Consider the following 20,794-nt stretch of genomic DNA (forward strand, 5'->3'; position numbering starts at 1 on the left):
ATTTTATTTTTCTGATTTGGATTGTGTTTGTTTTTTTGATTTTTTTTGTGTTTGATTTTAATGTTCACTGCTATTACTGCTATTTTCATTGTTCTTAATGCCATCTTTGATTTTTGTATTATTTAGGGTTCCATTTTTTCGACTTCGTTTGGGTTTTATTTTCACAAAACTGGTAATTTGCATCTTGTTTTTGATTTCATATCCTCATTAAATCTCAATTCTTTCTTCCTATTATTCTATACTTATTCTCTTTATTTACTTCATTTTTTGGTTTCCTGACCCAATTTTTGCAAGATTCATATGTTTTGGACTTTGAAGCATGTTTAATTTCATTATGAAATGTGAATATAATATTTGGGTCAATGGGTCAAATGGGTCAAATGACCTGAAATATGTGGGTTTAATGACCCATTTAATTAGCATGTTAAATGGGTCATTAGCAGGTTGACCCAACCTGCTACAGATCAGGTCGGGGTTTTAATTTTTGACCCATTTAATTAAATGGGTCAGGTTCAGGTCAAGGGTCTATTGACCCATTTATATATGACCCGAACCTGAAAATGACCCAACCCGACCTGTTTGACACCTAAATAAAATAATAAGATTAGTGTTATTGTAGATACTTTGATCCTCCACTTCTCCTTCATTGTCTTTTTTGTATACTGTAAACACTAGCTAACAAAAAACTATTTGGGTGATTTAGCTAGTTTACCTAAACTCCATCTTACTTCTTTTATTATTTTATTTTATATTTGGACATGTCAACATTTGCTGACATTGGGATTCACATGAGTTATGACTACAACTAATTAACTCATTAATTAAGGTAATTCATCTAATCTAAATTTTTTATTTAGTCATAATCATCAAGCTTTCATTGTTTTCAATTAGGGAAAAATTTATTATATTAAATGATGGAAAATTATTCAAAATAATTTCATTTATTGTCAATCTGCTAAGACTAATCTCTACTATTGATTATTTCAAAATAATCCAGCATATATATATATATATATATATATATATATATATATATATATATATATATATATATATATATATATATATATATATATATATATATATATAATTGTTGACATCACTCCTTTTCAAACTTTAATCGGCTACTGTAGGTACCTACTAGCCGTTACACTCAGTTTTTCTTACCTATTATACTTCTTTGTTGGTCGAACCCTACTCCTCTTTGGTGGTGGGTACTATAATAGCCCTTTAAAATGTGAAAAAGGATATTGTTAGCAAATAATATACAAAAATTACATTATTTAGAAATAATCAACAGTAGAGATTATTCATAACACTATTTATCTTAAAAAAGAGATTATTCACAGTAAATGAACAATATGTGAGATTATTCTGGATAATTTTTTCGAGCATAAAATTGTTCGAGACGGCTCTGAATATTGATACTCTAGTGACTATAAATATTTAAAAAATTAAGCTATGATTCGCAAATGATCTAAGCTTTATGATTGTAGTTCACAAATAATTTTTTCAATTGAAATCAAATTATATAAGATTATGTTTGGGAATAAGTATTTCATTTCCAATTGTAGATTTCAATTATAAAATCATAAATGAAGAATTTGAGAATGACTGAGAATGACAAGGTGTGGGAAGTCATTTTCAAATTATCAATGTTAACTAACTTAAATACAATGATGGAATTGATACAAATCCAAATTTGGTTTTTATTAATTTCCAAAATACTAAATTTAAGTCAATTTTAGATTTCTAAATGAAATTCTCATACCCAAACGTAACATAATAAATGATATTTCATGATTTAAAATAATTTGAGCTAAACATAATTCGAAAAAAATCACATTCCAAAGCAATCAAACTCTCTTTCCCAATGTCTTTATTTATGTAGAAATAAATCTAACAATTTATTTAAATTAAATAGATATCATTCTTTAATAATAAGAGCTTGTAAATCCTTAAATTTTCATGATTTTTCTCACTAAATTCCCAATTTCACTATGTTCATCCATTACAGATTTAATAGCATCACACAAACTTTCTTTTAATAACCACATACCATTTTCTCCTGATTTTTTTACCTTGACACCCACTTTTAATTCTTCAGTTAAAAATTTAGTAAATAATTCTAGATTACGCAAATTTGGCATTAACACTATTTGATTTTTAGGAACCAAGAGTTTAGAGACAGACTAGGGGTAGCCCCTATATCTGGAAAAATGCGCAAACATAGATTGAGGTGGTTTGGTCATGTGCAGAGAAAGACTTTCGACGCCCCTGTGAAGAGTGTAGAAAGCATTATAGTAGAGGGTAAGAGAAGTCGAGGAAGATCTAGGAAAACTTGGGATGAACAAATAAGAGTTGACTTGCATGAGTTTAACCTCTCTGCGGACCTAACTAGGGATAGGACCAGATGGAGACGACATATCCATGTCCCAGACTTTTGATGTCCGCTTAGTTTTCCGTTTAGTGCCCGTAACATCATGCTCTTATCGTTTCCTTTCTTTTAGTTCTTTGTTAAACTCTGTAGTAGCTCCCCCTTTTTAGGCCTTTAAGTTATCTTGCGCGTGTAATCACGTCTCTTTATCTTCCTCGAGCCGAGGGACTTTTTTGGCCGCGCTCTTCTTTGTGAGTATGAGTTGCCGCCGTCTTTCCCTTCCCAAACCCTGACCTTAGTCTTCTATGCGCGGGATATACTGGGTAGGATGATGATGAATATTTGATTTTTACTCAACAAAGATTCCCATATACTCCCTGATCCGAAATGACTAACAACACACCCAATACTCAGGTGGGCTAATATTTGACGTTGTTAGACCCAATCTCTGGTTACCGACCCGCGGGTCCAGAGCCGATCCATAAACCCATCCAGGTATGCCTCTTCCACTGTGGAGCAACTCGTAGAAGGCATGAAAGCGATAAAAAAGGGTAGTTTCGTCATTTTAAATCCTAGGAGAATTTCTTGGAATTGGGCTACATCAAGCACAGTCTAACTTCCAAAGGCACAGTATACTACAGAGCCGAGCCCAAACCGGTTCAACCACTCAGCTCAACGGTTATCCAGCTCCGTATAGCAATTGGGCTACATCTAGGATGGGCTTGTTATTGTGTTGGCTTGACAAGTAGTCACAATTTGCCTTCTATATCTCGACAGGTCCATATAGCAATAGCGCTTGAACCTGTAAATAAACATTAAATTTGTTGGAGATATGCTAATGCAATGGTGAAGAAACAAGAAGTAAACTAATGCAAAGAAAATCACAAAAACAGAGCAAGCAACAACAATAGCAACAACACATAATATATGAGGTATCTAATGATACCTCCCCGTCAAATAAAGTATCTTATTATTAATATAAGCAAGAATACATTAATGACTCACCTTACAAGCTTCAAGAATACACTCTCAAAGCAAAAGATTGAACCTTGATGTCAATCTCCATCAAATGCCCTAATACAAGTGGAGAAAACTCTCTTGGTTAAACCCTAGTAATGTCTTAGTATTAGGCTCTCACACTCACTCTAATACACTTCTAAGACCCCTTATATAGTCCCATGACATATTTGGGAGCCTTAGGACAAACCCACAAAAGCCCCACAAAGAATCGGACATAAAACAGAAATGCGTACTGTGAGGAGCTAATCGTTGTTCGACCACTCGAGCGAGAGTCCAGTAGCTTCTGTCTTGCTGCCCCTGCTTGGCTCGACCGAGCTCATCAAGCTTGACCACTCGAGCAGGCCTCAAAACCTTCCATGAGAACTCCCTTGCCTTCATCAAGACACACTAAATCTCCTACTTTGATCACCTCATCAAGTGATCCAAAACATATGCTCTCATACTTCCTTGCACTCACAACCTCGTTCTCAAACGTGCAAGCCAAGGAGTACGCTACTAGGTGATCGAACTCACCTCCATCATGTTGAGATTTGAGGCTTGACTCAACAAAATTCATTTTATAAAGTTGAATTATTTTATGGTTTTAATGTAAATTAAACGCTATAATTAACACTTTTTTTCATCAAATACCATAATTTTTACAAACTATATTAATAATGATATAATTGAGTAATCAACTAATGATATTATTTATTATACCTTGCATGTTTCATTGGTTTAATTTGCATTAATGGATATATAGAGGGATACATAGGGCCTGCCACGAGATATGAGAGGCCGGGAGCGACACATTAATTATAAACTCTTAATTACTAAATTTTATATTAACGGCAAATCTCCTGTGTGATGTTAGATTTGGCTTTTTAAATTTGCCTATGGAGAAGGATGATTGATGATTGATGCTTGATGCTTGATGCTTGGAGTAGGGGTTTCAGATGTTAGACTTGACTTTTTAAGTCTTGAAATGGGTGTTTAAAGACTTAAATTTGACAAGTATAAAATTTTTTTGGTCACATACGTGAAGTGTCTACATCAAGTATTGATTTAATATTATAAGGCTCTAACGTGGCAGAGGCACAAGCCCTGTCTGAATAGGGTTGGCCTTGGATGTATATACTTAAGTCTCATAAGTCATAACAATATAATTATTACTATGTTTTTAATTTCTTAAACTTATTAAAAATATGCAAATGTACAACTTATACTAAGGATGAAATTATTATAGTATCAGTACCTTTGATTGCAGTAATGATTCGCTCGTAAAAGGTCTCTCCTTCACGGAATGGCTTGTATACAAACCCCATCGTTTAAAAATCTTGGAAGATATTGGACATAGGAAAATCTGGGGGGACAGGTCTTACACACGTGTCCCCCTCGAGTACTTCCCGTCCTTTTGGGGGCTCTCGAAGAGGGATGGCGCCTAAAGCCATAGCTAAAGCACAAATTGGGAAAAAACAAAGTCCATTTCGAGGCTTACAAGAACGGACTCAAACAGGAAATGAACTAGGTCGAAAGCAGTGGCGAGATGGGTTTCGAGATGGAATGGGATCTCGGAATTGAGTTGGGTGTCGATAGGGAGTGGTTCCACATGGTGGATGGTTATAGTATACAAAGTTATAAGGGATGGATTAAGGTTTGAAGAATTTAGCTTTAGAATGGCTTTATTAGGGAGTAAAAGTGTAACTTTGTGGCCTCTTTGGTAAATTTTTTAGCTAGTTGAAAATATGGAGATATGTCCCGTGGCTAACCATGGGTACATCAATACTTTTAGCTGTTTGTCAGCCATATTTTCAACTGTTGGTTTTGGATGATTGAAATGACTTACAATAATTAAGGTACTATTTATCTGTAAATAGGTACCTAGGCATATTTATAATTAATTAATAGGTGAGATTATTGTAGGAAAATTATAAAAATATTGGATTATTCTAAATTAGTTTTCCATGTTTTTATTGATTTGTCAAATATCTTATCGTACATAGGCAAATATACATTAAAAATTTATATAAGATTTTGATTTTTTTGACCAAATTTAAATTTTTTTGTCGAATAATAACTATTTAATATTTTAAAACTTTATATATTCAATATATTTATTCGTGGAAATTGAATATAAATTAACAAATTAAATGGTGTAATTAACTTTTAGTTATACGACACTGGTTTGTTATGAAGTCAAATATAAAGTAAAAGCTTTTTAAAACGCATATGTTAATGCCAAGAAAATAACGACAACGATTACGGACATGACGACATGAAATTATTATTCCACTATCTTTTCCGTCCCATTAATTGCAATTTGCAATAATTTTATTTTCGTTCTTTTCTGTAACTTTGTTTTGGAGTATTTTTTTTTAAATTATCCTCACCACTTTAATTTCTCTTGCTTCTTTTAGTATCCATGTAATTTCAACTTTCCAATGTCATGCAAATTTTGAAGGATAAATTAAAGGTCGGATTTTTAATAGAATAAGTCATGCATATGTCGATAAGTATAAATGAAACACAAATTTTTAAATAAGACACTTCTATGGTGAGATTTTACATCTTTATTGAACTAAGTCTAATATACATTTATTAAAGAAATCATTTTTTATTGTCATAGAGTTTTCACTTATAACCTTAAAATGATCACTTATAATTTTATAGTGATCAATAGAGAAATTGACTAATTTGGATTTGTCTCATAGTGAGACGGTTTCAAAAAAGACCAAATCATAGTATGAGAAAGTTTCACCAAAAGACGCGCCTCATATATTGGTTAAGTAGTCGATCTAGTACATATTATGAGAATATAGACTCATTATTATGTGATCGTTCACATAAAATAGTCTCTCACATAAATAACTTATAATGAATTAGTTCACTTAATAAATAAAAGACTAAGATAAATAGACCGGATCGGGTTCACGGGTTGGGTCAACCCGTACAGTTTAATTTCTTTTGCTTGCCCGACTCGATCCGTTAATAAATAGCCCTGCCCTTCGCATTGAACAAATTAAAATACTTCACAGGGAATTCATTCTCAATTTTTTATACATTTTCGTGTTATTTCTCATGGTTTACAATCAAATCATTCAAAAAGATTAGTAATTACATGAATTAATTATATTAGCTAAATACAAATTAACCTTGGAGGTGATTTCTGATTCGAGCCACTTCTTGTCCATCAATACTAAAAGCTTTCTCCAACACTGTATCAGGAATGAACGGTTGAGATTTAAACGTAGCAAGTGAAGCAACCTGGGTTCCTGGATTTTCACTACTAAGCCCAGAAATAGCCAATGCTGGGCTTTTTTGGTCCACATTATAAAGAAAATGGATTAAGCCTTTTGGAAAAACAAATGATTCACCGGGCCTTAATCTTTGAGTGTACATCTTATTGGACGTATCAACAAAGCCCACTAAGATGTCACCCTTAAGGCACGTGGTGACTTCTGAAGCCCGCGGATGAGCGTGGGGTGGTACAAGCCCATCCGGAGCAATATCGACTCGAGCCATGGTTAGGCCTTGGGTTCGATAGCCCGGAAGGTTTTGGCTAGTGGTAAGGATGACACTAAAACCAAATTGGTTCATACTTGTGTTACCGGATTTAGATAGAGCTGAAGTCGCAAAATGGTCTGAGCTAGCTAGATCTGGATCTAAACACGAGTTTCCATTCATAAAGAATGAATGTTGGCCCATTGTGTCCGCTATGCAATAGTCTTGGAGTAGTTCTGGATCAGCTCGAGTCAGGCCTAATAAAAATGAAAGTATAAAAAGAAGTTTAAACTTGAAATTGGCATTCATGATTAAATGTGATGGTGGGTTGTAGAAGTGCAATTTTGTTGAAGGCTCATTAGATCACTAAATTTATAAGAATTTATAGTATGAAAGTGAAAAATAAGGAAACAAAATTATTGGTGTAGAAAAAGAGGGAATTTGAGTAGCTTAAGGGCCAATATAATTATGTAAGAAGAGGGACTTGTAAGGCAAAACTTAGAAAAATTGGATGTTTGTTTATAAGTCAATATCATTATATGACAGATTTATACAAAATGATGTAGTCCATTGAGTTTAAGTATGGTTTAAGATGATAAGATGTACTATTATCATGCGGTAGTGCGATTCAAGTTGTTTAGTTTATCATTTCTTTACTCGTTGGATATGCTATGTTTGTGGCACAAATTCTCGTACAAGATCCTTTTACTGTGAGACACACCTCATATATAAGTTAAATAGACTAACTAATACAAATTATTAGTACATAAAATTATTATTTTGAGTTCGTCTCTTTAAAAAACGGTCTCTCAGAAAAGTAGCTCAAGATGTGGCTTGACTCTAAAATCTTAACTAAATAAAATTTGTTTCTTGGGATCCCGACTTGAGGATTCCATTGGCGGCAACATCTTTATCTCCTCTGATAAGTGTATGGTTTATATTATTTATTTTTTAACCCTCTTTAAAACTCGATCTTAGTTTTTATAAACGAGAAAAACTAAAATATGATGATGAAATTGTTTTTTGACCGGAAACTCAAACTCAATTTTTTCATGAAAGGTGCAAAATTGATGTTATATGTAAGTTAGGAGCATCATCTAGAAGCAGCTACTAAACATATCTGGATACAGTATGTTGTATAGTTTGTCGTATTTCTATGACTTTTATATTTTTTATTTATTATTTATTTTATAAATGTAATTAACTAGATTTTAAAAAGTCGAACCTTGACCTTTTATAAGAGATTGTAGCCTTGTAGGTCATGATTTTGGTTTATTACTCAATCATTATACTTTGTTAATTGCATATTAACAATTTGTTGTCTTTACAAACATAAATGAATTTTAATAACAATGCTTGATCATCTAGAACTAACTTTGTATATTTCTAAGTAAAAATTAATGAAACTTTATTGAATTTGTCTCCTTCTCTTAATCAATATATTTTCCTATAACATATTCATGACCTTAATACTTGTACAGTTGTCCTTACATGCAAGTTAAAAAAGCGAAAAAAATTTATTAATTACATGTGTATGTGCCTAAATCAGGGTCGACCAGGGTCTTACAAATATGACCCTAATCCAATTCACTACTAGTTGGAAAGCTCTCCTTCAAATCTTTCAAAGAAAAAAACATTAAATGAAGAGATATAGAGAAACAATACTGCTACAATGCCTCATCTGCTCTTATCTTATGACAAATTGGAAGAACTTTTGTTGACAAAGCGTATAAGTTTTTCCAAAACGAGTAAAAGCTATTCTTTGTATTTAATGCTCTTTTGCACAACTAATAAGAAGTTGTCACATACTAGAGTGTAGCTTCCTTTACACAAAAAGCTAAGGAAAACCCTTTGGAATTGATAACGGCAATAGCCCAAGGTCAAAGACACATTCCTTAGTGCCAATAGAGGTTCCTGGCTCCAAGTCAATGATGCGATTTGAATACTCATTTATTCATCACTTTCAAAGTATTTTATTTCCTACTATACTTACTATTGAACTTATTGTCTCTTTTAAGCTACATTCATTGAATATGAACAACACTTATATATCATTATCATTTGGCATTGAGTAATTCATTAACTTTTGTAATATAACATTATTAATTAACGCCTCAAGCCACAAAAAACCTTAGTCAAGTTCGTCTATGCTAAGAGCTACAGTGCACTTAGAATTGGACTTGGTAGGTACTCTACTTATATTTTCACTTATTTGGGCATCAGAGCAGGTCTCCGAAGAGCATCTCCAGACCCTCGTATCCCTTGTTACTTGTTTGAAAATAGTAATCGGAGTGGTCTTACTACAAGAAAGGGTAGATAGTAAAGACAAACCTCTCAACCAACAATCTCCTTTGAGACAAATCCAACACTAACTACAGACTTAATATTGAATAATTATATCTGATCTTAGACAGAAACAACATGCAACCTCTATGGACAACCATGATTGCCACAAAAACTGATTTAGGTATCAAAATTCAGAGAGGGGTTTTCCTTGTTGAACATTTAGTGTATAATAATCCTAAGTATATAATCATCAAGTACTAAAATTAGTAGTGGGACAATATGTATTAAATACAAAGTCCAAAAGGGGTTCAAATGATAGGACAAAAGAAAAATTGAAAAACCGAGTCAGAAAGAAAAGCCGACTCGGCTTTCTTGGATTTGGGACTAAAGTCGACTCAACATTAGGTTCTGGAAAATTGATTTTGTCAGCATGAAAAGCCGACTCGGCTTTTTGTTCTGATATGATCGTTGAGTCTTTACGTTTCCTTTGAATTGCCTTAATTATTCCATATTATTTCTGGAGTTACAAAGGAGTAATTGGGAGGAATAATACTCATGAATACCTTGTTAACGGTATTGATTAGAGGCCATAAATATTGGTCATCAATGGGTGATTGACTATGCCATGATTCTTAGCTATACCTGGAATAGTATAAATAGGGGCTTGGGGAAGGATGTTGACTACACCTAATTTTGAATTCTCATTCTTGCTCTTTCTCTTTCACTTGTATTCTTTCAAAAGAGTAATTAACTTTTGTTAGAACTTCCAAAGCTTATTCATCAAACACTTGTTGTTAAGTGACATAACCCTAAGTACTAAAGGTGTGTTGTGTTGTTTGTATCTCGTTGTGAATTTTCAATTTAAAATCCAAGTACCTTTGTGGGGGAAATATCATAAAAAGAAAGTGATTGCATGCATACAACAAGTATAAGTTTCCAGGTAACGGTTGTCGTTACAAAGATAATCTTCAAGTTAAGTCTTAGTGTTTTTTAATTAGCCATCAATAAAGGAAAAATACAAATTCTTAATTATAATTTGTATTTTGCATTATTAATTTATAATACTCCAAAAAAACTACCGAGCTAATTAACGTTATAACGTGCATTTAGTAAGTGTAAACTATGGAATGGAGTAGTTCAATCACCTCTATGAATCAAGCTACCAACACTCCACTACCTCACAAGTCACAACAAGTCGACAACACAGAAGTATTACATCCTTGTCACAATGTCGTGAGTCCAAGAAAGAATCCCAATACTTGAATCCAATATCAAATAAGTCACACTCACTTATATATGAACAACTATATCAATCCAAACTTTGTCACTAAAGTATGTTATTATATATCAGATATTTTGGGCTTTAACTCACTATCAGTTCTAAGTAAAAATCGGGTAGTCAGTGGTTGAAGGCTCCCAAAAATAAAGGGTCTCAAATATTAATTGGTGTTATTTAGGTCCGGTTCTGAGTAAGATTTTTTAATTGATTCATTTGTAAATTTTTTTTATACTTAAAGTAATTTTAGAATATAATGTTACAGTACATTTTCATCATCATCCTACCCGGTGTCCCCCGCTCATAGGATAACTATAGACAGGGTCTGGGGAGGGAAGGACGGCGGCAACTCATACCCCATAAAGGAGAGAGCGCGGCCAAAGGAGTCCCCCGCTCGAGAAAGATAAGGAGACGTAACTACACGGGAAAAATAAATTAAATGCCTATAAATAAAATAAATAACTAAAACCAACTACAAAATAAAAGAAAACAAAAAAATTAATAATAAAAAAACAAGAGAAGCAAGAGGGCAAGAACACCAAAAGGTAATCTAAGAGGACATCAGTATTCTAAAACATGGATATGGCGCCTTCAACTATCCCTATTGCTAGTCAGGTCCTCAGAGAGGTTTAACTCATGCAAATCAATTTTTATTTGCACATCCTAAGTTCTCCTGGGTCTTCCTCGACTCTTCTTACCCTCTACTATAATGCTTTTTACCCTACTCACAGGGGCGTCAAAAGTCTTTCTCTGCACATGTTCAAACCACCTCAATCTATTTTCGCGCATTTTTCCAGAAATAGAGGCTGCCCCTAGTTTGTCCCTAACTCTTGGTTTCTAATTCGATCCATCAATGTATGCCCACACATCCACCGTCTTAAATTTTTTTTCTTGAGGTGGAAAATATTTTATCTTTTAAATAATGAAGGCCCATTTTAAAAAACTGAGCAAAAATAAATAGGGCTTCCAAAATCTTGTTCCGGCCCCACTTTAACTATATTAGCGTAAACTTTTCGTGGGATTGATTCCTTAACATGATATTAGAGTCAATGTAAATAAAAGTTATGAAACTCATCCACCCCTTATTATTTCAATTAGGGGGTGTAATTGGTAAATGGTAATGGGAAGGGTGAGATTTATATGTGAGACTTGAGATGAGACTAAGAGATGACTTTAAGAAAAAAATGTTTTATGTCTTTATTTGGTAAAATAAATGTTTTATGTCTTTATTTGGTAAAATTGTAGATTGAGAAGGGAAATAATAAAAAATAGTTACAAATTTACCAATTCACCCTTATTATCTCTTTGCCCATTTTATTGAGTCTATTCCCATTATATTGCTCAAAAAAAAATAATTCCCACTTTGCATTATGTGGGAAACTATTTCCCACATTACCGTCCACATCAGAATTTTTTTTTTTTTTTTTTCAGACAAAACCGCCACTTGAGATGGCGGTTTGCCTTAAGCACTAAACCGCCACATGAAGTAGCGGTTTGCTTATTAATTTTTTTTTTTTAAAAAAATAAAATGACATGCTGTTTTGTACTGCTATAAAACCGCCACTTGAAGTGGCGGTTTGCTTACTTTTTTTTTTTTTAAAAAAAAAAATTTAATAATGTTTTGTACTACTACAAAACCGCCACTTGAAGTGGCGGTTATCTTACTTTTTATTTAAAAAAAAAAATATTGTTTTGTACTACTACAAAACCGCCACTTCAAGTGGCGGTTTACTATTTTTTTTTATTTAAAAAAATTAAAATCCACAAAACGCCATTTCAAGTAGCGGTTTAGTTCAGATCTCTTAACAAAACCGCCATTTCAGGTAGCGGTTTTATTAAAAAAAAAAAAAAAAAAATATCTGACGTGGACGGTAATGTGGGAAATAGTTTCCCACATAATGCAAAGTGGGAATTATTTTTTTTTGAGCAATATAATGGGAATAGACTCCATTTTATTTCATTAATGACAAAAGTGTCATTTTCTAACAAATTCAAGTTTCACCACAAATGTTCTCCCAAACCCTAGTATATTAAAGGTGGGACTTGAAAGTCTCATGTCCTTCCCCATAAACAAACATGGTATTTTGTTTAATTCAAGTCTCAACCCCATTCCTACATGCCAAACACCCTCTAAGTAAAATATTTTACATCACGTATGAAGAGATTATATGTTGCATTTACAATAATTAGCCTTTTGTATCACTAAATCATGTGTTGCATCTTTTTGTGAGAGGGAAGTCAGAAACGCATTAAAATATATAACATATTTTTAACTCTAGGCATTAACTTAAACTTTTAATTAATAATACATGAATTACATCTATTCAAGTTTAAGTCCAAGGAAAGCCAAGGTGAAAAGTAAAATTTGTAAAAGTGCCACACTCAATTATATGGTATCAAAACCTAACCCACATCTAAAGCAAAATGTTGCAAAAAGATGGTAATAATTAGCCTCAACTCAAGTCAATTATTGCTTTCCATACTAAATCCAATGCATAACAGTAAAAGGAAACCGTTCACGTGCATTCCGTTCCTTCCTCCTTTCCTACCACCGTCTTCACTCTTTCAGTCCCCACTTTCTCCCATCTTCTACATCTACTATTACTCCGTTATCTTCAATAATATCTTTTTTTTTTCTCTTTTCCAATTATCTTCATCTTTTTTTGGTGGGTTCCAAGATTTAAGATTTACCCTTTTTTCTTGTTTGTTTCTTAAAAAAATGTCTGCTTCCTTGCTTACTATTTGGTTTATGTAAATGTAGTAAATGATACCCTTTTTTTTTCATAATATAAATATATTTGATAAATGTCAAATTTGGTCATTTGGGTTTTTGCTTAAGGTATCAAATTCACTATTTTTTTGATGTGATTTTGTTGATTTTGATCTGGGTTTCCTTCTCATGTCATGATTACATGTGGGGTTTGGCTTACAGCTTGATAACTTCTGGAAATAGTGAACTGACAAAAAGAGTAGACATCTATAATAAGTTACTCCTACCAGTACATTTTATTGAAAATAAGAATTTTGAGAAATTCTTGGGGGATAAATCATGGAAAGGTTGAAATTATTAAACAAGAAAGAAATATTATCACATGGGTTTTGGTCTTATATTTGATCATCATTTTGATTTAATATAGTTTACTATTTATTTCTTTGCATTTCTTTTTGTCTTCTTGTGTGATTTTGTTAAGTAATTTTTTATCTTATTTTTTCAATTTTGTGATCCAAATCTTCAATAATGGAGTGTTAGTCCTACTTCCAGCTACTGGGTTATTGACTTATTTGTTTTGGCTTCCTGTTTTTTTAGGGTTATGAGATAAGATCTTGACATAATCTATGGGTGAATCATTGGTGGAGACTCCAAAACTTGAAAACAAGGTATACCCATTTATTCTTGCCTCTTATTATGATAACCCATTTTTTTGTTTGCATTTTAATCTTACTAATTATGCTTTCTTGTTTTGGATTCTGTTTATATAGTACTAGATTTATGGTTTTTTTTTCTTTTTTTAAGTAATTTGGTTTTGGCATTTGTGTTGAATAATGAATCGAAAATTTTGTGAGTTTGCCTTGTTTTTTCTGTTAGTTTTTAGATGAATATTTGTTTCAATAATTTGGTTTTGGCATTTGTGTTGATTGATTATAAGATGGTGGAAGATGAATAGAAAAATTTGTGAGTTAGTGTCGTTTTTTCTCTTAATAATTGTTTGTAAATGGGATTTTAGTTGGAGAAATTTTGTTGTTTGTGTGCCAACAGATGGGTGACTCTGTAACACATGTTCCCTGTCTTCAAGAATCAGTGTCATTTGGTAGATTTGAACATGATTCTCTTTGTTGGGAGAGATGGTCGACTTTCCCAACAAATAAGTACTTGGAAGAAGTTGAGAAGTGTTCTACACCCGGATCAGTAGCTCAAAAGAAGGCCTATTTTGAAGCTCATTACAAAAAGATTGCTGCTCGGAAAATCGAGATGATGGAAGAGGAAAAGAAGAGGGAAGCTGAATCAATGAATTTCGAAGATCGGACTCTTATGGATTCAGTTTATGAAGCAACAGAGGAAGATTTGGATGTTGAGAAAACGAGCACTCAAAACTCTGCTGATGAGTTGGTGAATGAAGTTAGCACTTACTCTAGTGAAGTGACTGATAAGCATGTCGACGTTTTGAGCAATAATGCTGAGATTGTTATTGAAGAAAACGAAGTCGAAAATCTCGATATAGAGGTGATTGAGCACATTGATGCTCAGTGTGATGTCGTTGGTGAAGTAAAGGAAGGGGAAGATTTCACATGTGAAGTAAGTAAGCATGTTGATCTAATGGACGATGAGGCTGTGAAAAAGGATATTGATGAAATGATTAGTGATGTTGAGAAGATCAAAGAAAACGGGAATATACAGTGCAAATCGGAGGATCATATCGAAGATTCGTGTTTAAATATAGGAGTTCCTGAAGTACCCGATGAACCTGTTTTGGTGAAAGAAGATACTGCATCTGCGCGAGTATGGCAAGATAAGGAGGTATTGCCTGAAGAAAAAGCTGAAGAAAAGATGCTTGCTGATAGAAAACCGAAAACACGAACGGAGTCGATTGATGCTATGAAACAGAAGGTAGTGTTCTTATTCAAGACTATTTTGTGTTTTTTTAAAGATATTCTAACAACACAACATTTCAATACCCCAATGTCATTTGATAAGTGATAGCCAAGAGGTTGTTTCCGATTGACCTACATGATTTGCACATGATTTAATGGGTCATTTAATATAGTCTATGTTACTTGGACTCGGGTATTGATGTCGGATACCTTTACGTGTCTAAGTGTCGGATACGCCTAAATATTCAATTTTACGCCTAAAATGAAGTGTCTAAGTGTCATGCCAATGTCCGAGCATCAAGTATCAAACACGGGTACGTGAAGCAAAACGAAGAGTCCGGGTAACATAGAATATAGTCTATTTTTAGATATTCAAACTAATTATTTTTTCGTGTTCATGGAAATGTTTCTTAATAGAAACCATTGGTTAAGAAGCCAACCTATACAACACACGCTAAGAAAAAACCAGCATCACCAATCACCAAAACACTGGCTGTACCAATGCCAAAATCCCCGATGATATCAACTCCTAAGCCGTCAAAGCCTGATATGACAAAATTGGCGAAGTCTACCACACGCTCTGCAGTTAAGGATAGTGGTTACACACCGTTAATAAGCAAGAAAGCAGCTACACCTGAAAGCAAGAGAGTATTTCCTACATCCTTACATATGTCTCTCAGCTATGGACCAACTAATTCTGATCCTACGACTAGAAAGTCATTGATCATGGAGAGCATGGGAGATAAAGATATTGTAAAACGAGCATTTAAGGCATTTCAAAATGTTCGTGTTCCACCATCTAGTTTAACAACAAATCAGGTGATGCTTTCTTTTGAATTCTTAATTTAGAAAGTAATGTTGATAATCTACCTTCATCAGTGAGCTTATTTTGTGGAGCTTTATCTGTTGCAGTCTGCCACTAAAAGGGTTGAACCAAAGGTTTCTACTCCAGACACCGATCAGAAGAAAAAGGAAGGGTAATGTCTTAAAGTTTCTTGCCTTTGAAAATGACTTAATTGAATTGATGTTTAATAACTTGTGAGGCTTTAGTTACCAAGTCATTGCTGTTGAATATGATCAAAACATGTTTTCTCCAATATATGGGCTGTAGCATGGTTACCGGGGCAGGTTCTTAGGGTATTTGGGATAGCTGACCGCCTATAGCCCCCCAAAATAAGAGACCTCAAATATAAAATGGTGCTATTCTGACCCGGATCTGAGCTACACTTTTAAGTGTTTTGTTTGTAAACATTTTTATATTTGAAGTAATATAATATAATGTTACGATACATTTTGTCTTGAATTATTTTTCTTGAAGTGGAAATTTTTTTATCTTTTAATATAATAAAATGCCACATTTTAAAGGACATTGCAGAAATAAATAGGGCCTCCAAAATCTTTGCTCCGCCTCTGATGGTTACCAAATTTGTGAGTTGTGCAGATTGAATCTTTAATCTAGAATGTTTCTTGAATTGCAGGATTATCAAGGCAACGAAGGCAGCAAGCCCAATTACTGGTCAAAAAGGAGTGAAAAAGACGTCACAATCACTTGGGTATGATGTGTAAAGTTTCTGTTATTGCTCTTTCTGTTTATTTTGTTTTGGATTTGAATAAAGATACTGCTTATATTAAGTGATCAAGAACTGTAAAATACCTAGGCAATAGCCTGAGACGAATCAAGATACTGGTATATGGTGGCCCGAGCACTCTCCTCAACTACCATTCTTCTATATCGTATGTACACAATTCAACATTAATAGGATTTTGGTTAAATGAACTGGCCATGGCCTGGGCAGGCCGGGCCTAGATTCCCCAATGCAATGGGCATGAAAAGATTGACGTTAATAGATGATGGGGCAGGAATAAATAGGAAGAAAGGTAATTAATGAGTGATGATGTGTCACAAATGCTTGCTTTTGAGGGAAAAAAGATCAAGTTCTGGGATTAGTTAGACTTAGTTGAAGTATGACTACAAGACTATATAGGAGGGGCATGTCATGTAATGCCAATCAAACTTAATTCCTTGATTGCCTTTTTCTGCCAAAAGTTGTCATTCAAGTTCATGTAGCCGGCCCCATATCATGGGATCAAGGCGTTAGCATTGTTTTACTTATCATCCAAGATACTTCTTTTCAACCATTATTCATCTTCCTTAACTTGTTTGGCCCCTGGAGTTTTCAAAAGAGAGGGTGGGTGCTGATGGGCAGAAAGGCTAGATCATGAATGCACCTTTTATCTTTATCAGAAGATAGTACTGGGAAATGGGCCACATGTTGTTGCACTGTGTTTTTGCCTGTTCATATGTTAATATGGTTTCTGGGTCTTCCGCCTGCTTTTTTGTAGCCAAATTGTCACCTCTGGTCGCATATATATTCCTTTGTAACTCTTTCTTTTTCTCTTTTCTGTATATTTGTTACGCCTTTTTACACCCATATGGAAGTGAGGGGCCTTTGCTCTTATGAGATATTCTTCTCATATGACATGAGTCTAAATGCAAGAATTGGCTACTGTACTATTTCTTCTTTCCTTTGACGAGTACTACATTTCTCATTTTCTCTTATTTAGCCTTCGAAGTTGGAATGCCAAAAAATCTAAATTTTTTTTTGTATGCTGGGAAAAATAGATTAAAGAAAAGCATTGGTGTGGATCAAAAATATGGTAATGTTGTACCTCCAACTTTTGGCTCAAGAAGTCTTGATCATGGAAGGCCACAGAAAGAGGTAAAATATGTCTGTACGCCAGTCTATATATATATATATATACATATATATATGTATATATGCGCAGACACACGCATACACGTACATTGGATGCTTTAATTTAGTATTGCTTTATTCCTTGATATTTGACATGCTCTAATGCATTCTTCTATCAAGATTCCGAAGAAGATAGGGCAAAAGGCCAACATGAAAGATACTGGGAAGCCCCTGTCCAAATTGAAGGTGTGCACCCTTTGTGTTAGTTTATATATATTTCATCACGGCAACTATTCATTATGTTAACCATTGTAATGTGAATTTGTCTTGAACTGTTGATAAAATCATGTTTAATTTTTCAACGGCTGACCTCTGCTATATATTCTCTATGATGCACTATAGATTAATGAGTTGAAAACCATGTGATACAGACTGAGAAAGCAGCAGAAATAGGAAAACCGAGTCAGAAAATCAATTCTAAGCCCAATCTATCTTCCAGCTATAACCAAGGACGTGGATTCTTGAGAGGTGTTGTACGTAAGGTATGCCTTTCACGCCTTTAAGATGATACTGGATACTTCTCCAATTTTGCATACAACTAGAAATGCATCTTTCTTGGCTATAATCCTATTCTCTCGTATCTCATGCGAAACATAAAATCAGCCTAAGCTTTCTAGTTTCTTTGAGACGATTATTCATTATGTATATAAATGACCTCTCTTGTGTGCTAGATGTTGCAAGAGGGACGGGCTGTTGGTATTTTTTAAATTGCAGAACTGTCTATTTAACTTATATGTAGTGATGCTCATGGGCTATTGGGCTACAACATGTCACCTCTCGTAGTTCCTATTCTTGCAAATGAGTTGTATGGTACTTCTTTAACAGGACGAGTGATCAAAAAGGCCTCTTAGAGATATTATGAACATGATTTTACCAATTTTTTGAACTGTTCATTAGCATATCCCTCTCCCACCCACCAACCCAACCAAGGGCAGATCCTGGATTTGAAGGATGGGGTTTCTGCAACTTATTAAATATTATTATAAGTTTTTATTTGGATAAAGAATCTCTTTAAATCCTCACCCATTATTAATTATATTAAATTATGATAATTGGCTTCAGCTAAGTATCAAATGAGGTAACAAGTATGAAAGAAATTATATGAGCTTAGTGGCTATGTGTGCATTATGGCTCTCCAGTGTCAGGGGTTCGATCTTACACTGGTACAATTTGCCTGAATGTTTTTGATGACGGGGTTGAATATGCAACCCCATGTAGCTAGGTACATTTGGCCGTGACCCCAACCTCTTCCTTGCCCAAATAATAAGGGAAGCAAAGTTAGTATGAGAAAGATTGAACAGTTGCCAATTCCCAGTTTCCCACCCCACACAAACAGAAAAATCCAGAAAAGTGCAACTCAAGTCCATCAAGAATTATAGAGAAAAGGCTGCTGATTTCACATGTGCAATCAATGCAATCAAGGCATATTCTTAGGGATATATGGCTAGAACGAACTAGTTGCAATTTGTTTGACATAAAATCATTGGCTTACATGAAAAAGAAATTAAGAACGTAGCCTGAGAAATATTTAAAAATATTCATTAGAAAAATTAAAAAGAAAACCATCAACTACAGCATTTGAAGACTACTGCAATGACTTCAATTAGATTAGACCTGACTTTTCCTTCTTAAGGCTAGAAGTTTGCAACTTTAGTACGTTAGGAATGATTTCAAGTAATTTGGTCACTTAAATTACTTAGAACCCTTGGGATGGAGATAGGAAAATCTACAGTTGATCAGCAGCAGAAGTGAAAATCAGGAGAACATTTTGCTGTTTGTTTCTTATTGGTTTTCTTTTATATATAGATGTAAGTATATATTAAGCTCTAGATTATGGAAGCAAAACTGTTTAAGAACAGAACATTTCAAAAATTATGGTGAAAGACCAATAAAGAAAATATCCATGCCGAGAGAGAATAGTATGCTGTGAGCCTGTGACACCCAAGCTCAAGCATATAAGTTTGAGATGGGTACCATACGACTGTATGTGTTCAAGTGTCGGACTTAGCTTATTTGCGGAACATTCTAGTGTTCTTCTGATTGCTCCCAACAAAGTGTATTAATGTCGGAGTGCCTAGCAGTTATTTCATACACTAGGACTGTAGAAAGCAACATCAGGCTGTCTTTTAAATTTTTTAAAAATATCTTTAAATTGTGATTCTTTGCTTTCATATTATCTCCTGAAGTCGATTGTAATGTTGGTTGTGTTTTTTCCTTTTTAATCATTGTTCAAGCAGGAAGATGCCAAGATTTAAGATTCCGGGTGATTTGAGTGATTTCGTAATCAGATTGTTGTGATCGTGGCTTGGGAAAAGTCTCAAACTTACAGTCAGTTGGTGTATTACACAGATGGAATCATGTACGGAAGAAGTAAATAGGTTTGTCATTGAGAAAGTTAGATGTAAAAATGAGCAGTTTGCAAAGGTTTAGTAATATGTGGCCTGAACTCTTCAAAAATAATGTGGCCTGGAAAACTGAAGGGCAAAAGTTGTACATCTTAATTTTAGTTTCAAGGTATACATATAGATTACTGTATTACTGTTGACTGTCCTTTTTCTAAAAACATCATGTTTGGGATATCTTGGCTGGGAAGAATAATTTAGTGGTTTTACATTAATGTTTATTTACCACCGGCCCGTTGTTAGCCCGTGTAGTTTTACACTTGCTAATAAAGTTTCTTGGCCAGTTATAGTCTAACAAGAATGTTTCTGGAAACATGTACTCTTTTTGTCTCTTTGAAGTTCCGCTTAAGGTTGTATTTATTTTTCATCATTTTCCTTTTTAGTAATGATCTTAGTTTTGGTTTAGCTACAAACTCATTCTCTCTTTATTTGCACACTTCTAAATAGGATGTAGATCATGTAAGTATACGCGTCTAACTATTTAGTTTCAAAATATCTACTCGATTCTTCTTGAATTACTGTGGTTTATTTATGTTTCCATCGACTTTGTACATTTTTGTTCATGAACATAAAATCAAATTTTCTTCTTTAGTTTCATTCACAAACT

General features: G+C 33.8%; 2 protein-coding genes and 1 pseudogene across 4 annotated transcripts; 1 reads left to right on the forward strand and 2 right to left on the reverse strand.

Moving 5' to 3' along the window:
- Nucleotides 1-1,958: 1,958 nt before the first annotated feature.
- LOC130821797 (UDP-glycosyltransferase 79B6-like) lies at nucleotides 1,959-4,701 on the reverse strand (annotated as a pseudogene).
- A 1,438-nt stretch (nucleotides 4,702-6,139) lies between these two features.
- On the reverse strand, nucleotides 6,140-7,424 carry LOC130820826 (germin-like protein subfamily 1 member 1). The gene has a single exon (XM_057686362.1). The coding sequence runs from the start codon at nucleotides 7,184-7,186 to the stop codon at nucleotides 6,524-6,526; it is 663 nt and encodes a 220-aa protein (XP_057542345.1). The 5' UTR covers nucleotides 7,187-7,424; the 3' UTR covers nucleotides 6,140-6,523.
- A 5,480-nt stretch (nucleotides 7,425-12,904) lies between these two features.
- Nucleotides 12,905-20,506, forward strand: LOC130820123 (protein WVD2-like 7). 3 transcript variants are annotated; one of them, XM_057685374.1, is made up of 10 exons: nucleotides 12,905-13,105; nucleotides 13,747-13,817; nucleotides 14,197-15,045; nucleotides 15,447-15,848; nucleotides 15,942-16,006; nucleotides 16,508-16,582; nucleotides 17,653-17,749; nucleotides 17,906-17,971; nucleotides 18,157-18,267; nucleotides 20,023-20,506. In XM_057685374.1, the coding sequence occupies exons 2-10, from the start codon at nucleotides 13,776-13,778 to the stop codon at nucleotides 20,038-20,040; spliced, it is 1,725 nt and encodes a 574-aa protein (XP_057541357.1). In that variant the 5' UTR covers nucleotides 12,905-13,105; nucleotides 13,747-13,775; the 3' UTR covers nucleotides 20,041-20,506. The 3 variants fall into 3 exon arrangements, with proteins under 3 accessions (XP_057541357.1, XP_057541358.1, XP_057541359.1); XM_057685375.1 differs by lacking the exon at nucleotides 12,905-13,105 and adding an exon at nucleotides 13,132-13,278; XM_057685376.1 differs by lacking the exon at nucleotides 12,905-13,105 and adding an exon at nucleotides 13,366-13,496.
- The last annotated feature ends 288 nt before the right edge of the window (nucleotides 20,507-20,794 follow it).

The sequence above is a fragment of the Amaranthus tricolor genome, chromosome 8 (genome assembly GCF_026212465.1).
Source record: "Amaranthus tricolor cultivar Red isolate AtriRed21 chromosome 8, ASM2621246v1, whole genome shotgun sequence".
Classification (NCBI taxonomy): Eukaryota; Viridiplantae; Streptophyta; class Magnoliopsida; order Caryophyllales; family Amaranthaceae; genus Amaranthus; species Amaranthus tricolor.

What these genes read in the sequence shown, in the direction of transcription:
- LOC130820826 (XM_057686362.1), bottom strand. Translation starts at nt 7,186, where the DNA reads ATGAATGCCAATTTCAAGTTTAAACTTCTTTTTATACTTTCATTTTTA.
- LOC130820123 (XM_057685374.1), top strand. Translation starts at nt 13,776, where the DNA reads ATGGGTGAATCATTGGTGGAGACTCCAAAACTTGAAAACAAG. An exon ending in CTAGTTTAACAACAAATCAG is followed by an intron (nt 15,849 to 15,941) that starts GTGATGCTTTCT and finishes TATCTGTTGCAG; the next exon opens with TCTGCCACTAAAAGGGTTGA. An exon ending in ATGGAAGGCCACAGAAAGAG is followed by an intron (nt 17,750 to 17,905) that starts GTAAAATATGTC and finishes TCTTCTATCAAG; the next exon opens with ATTCCGAAGAAGATAGGGCA.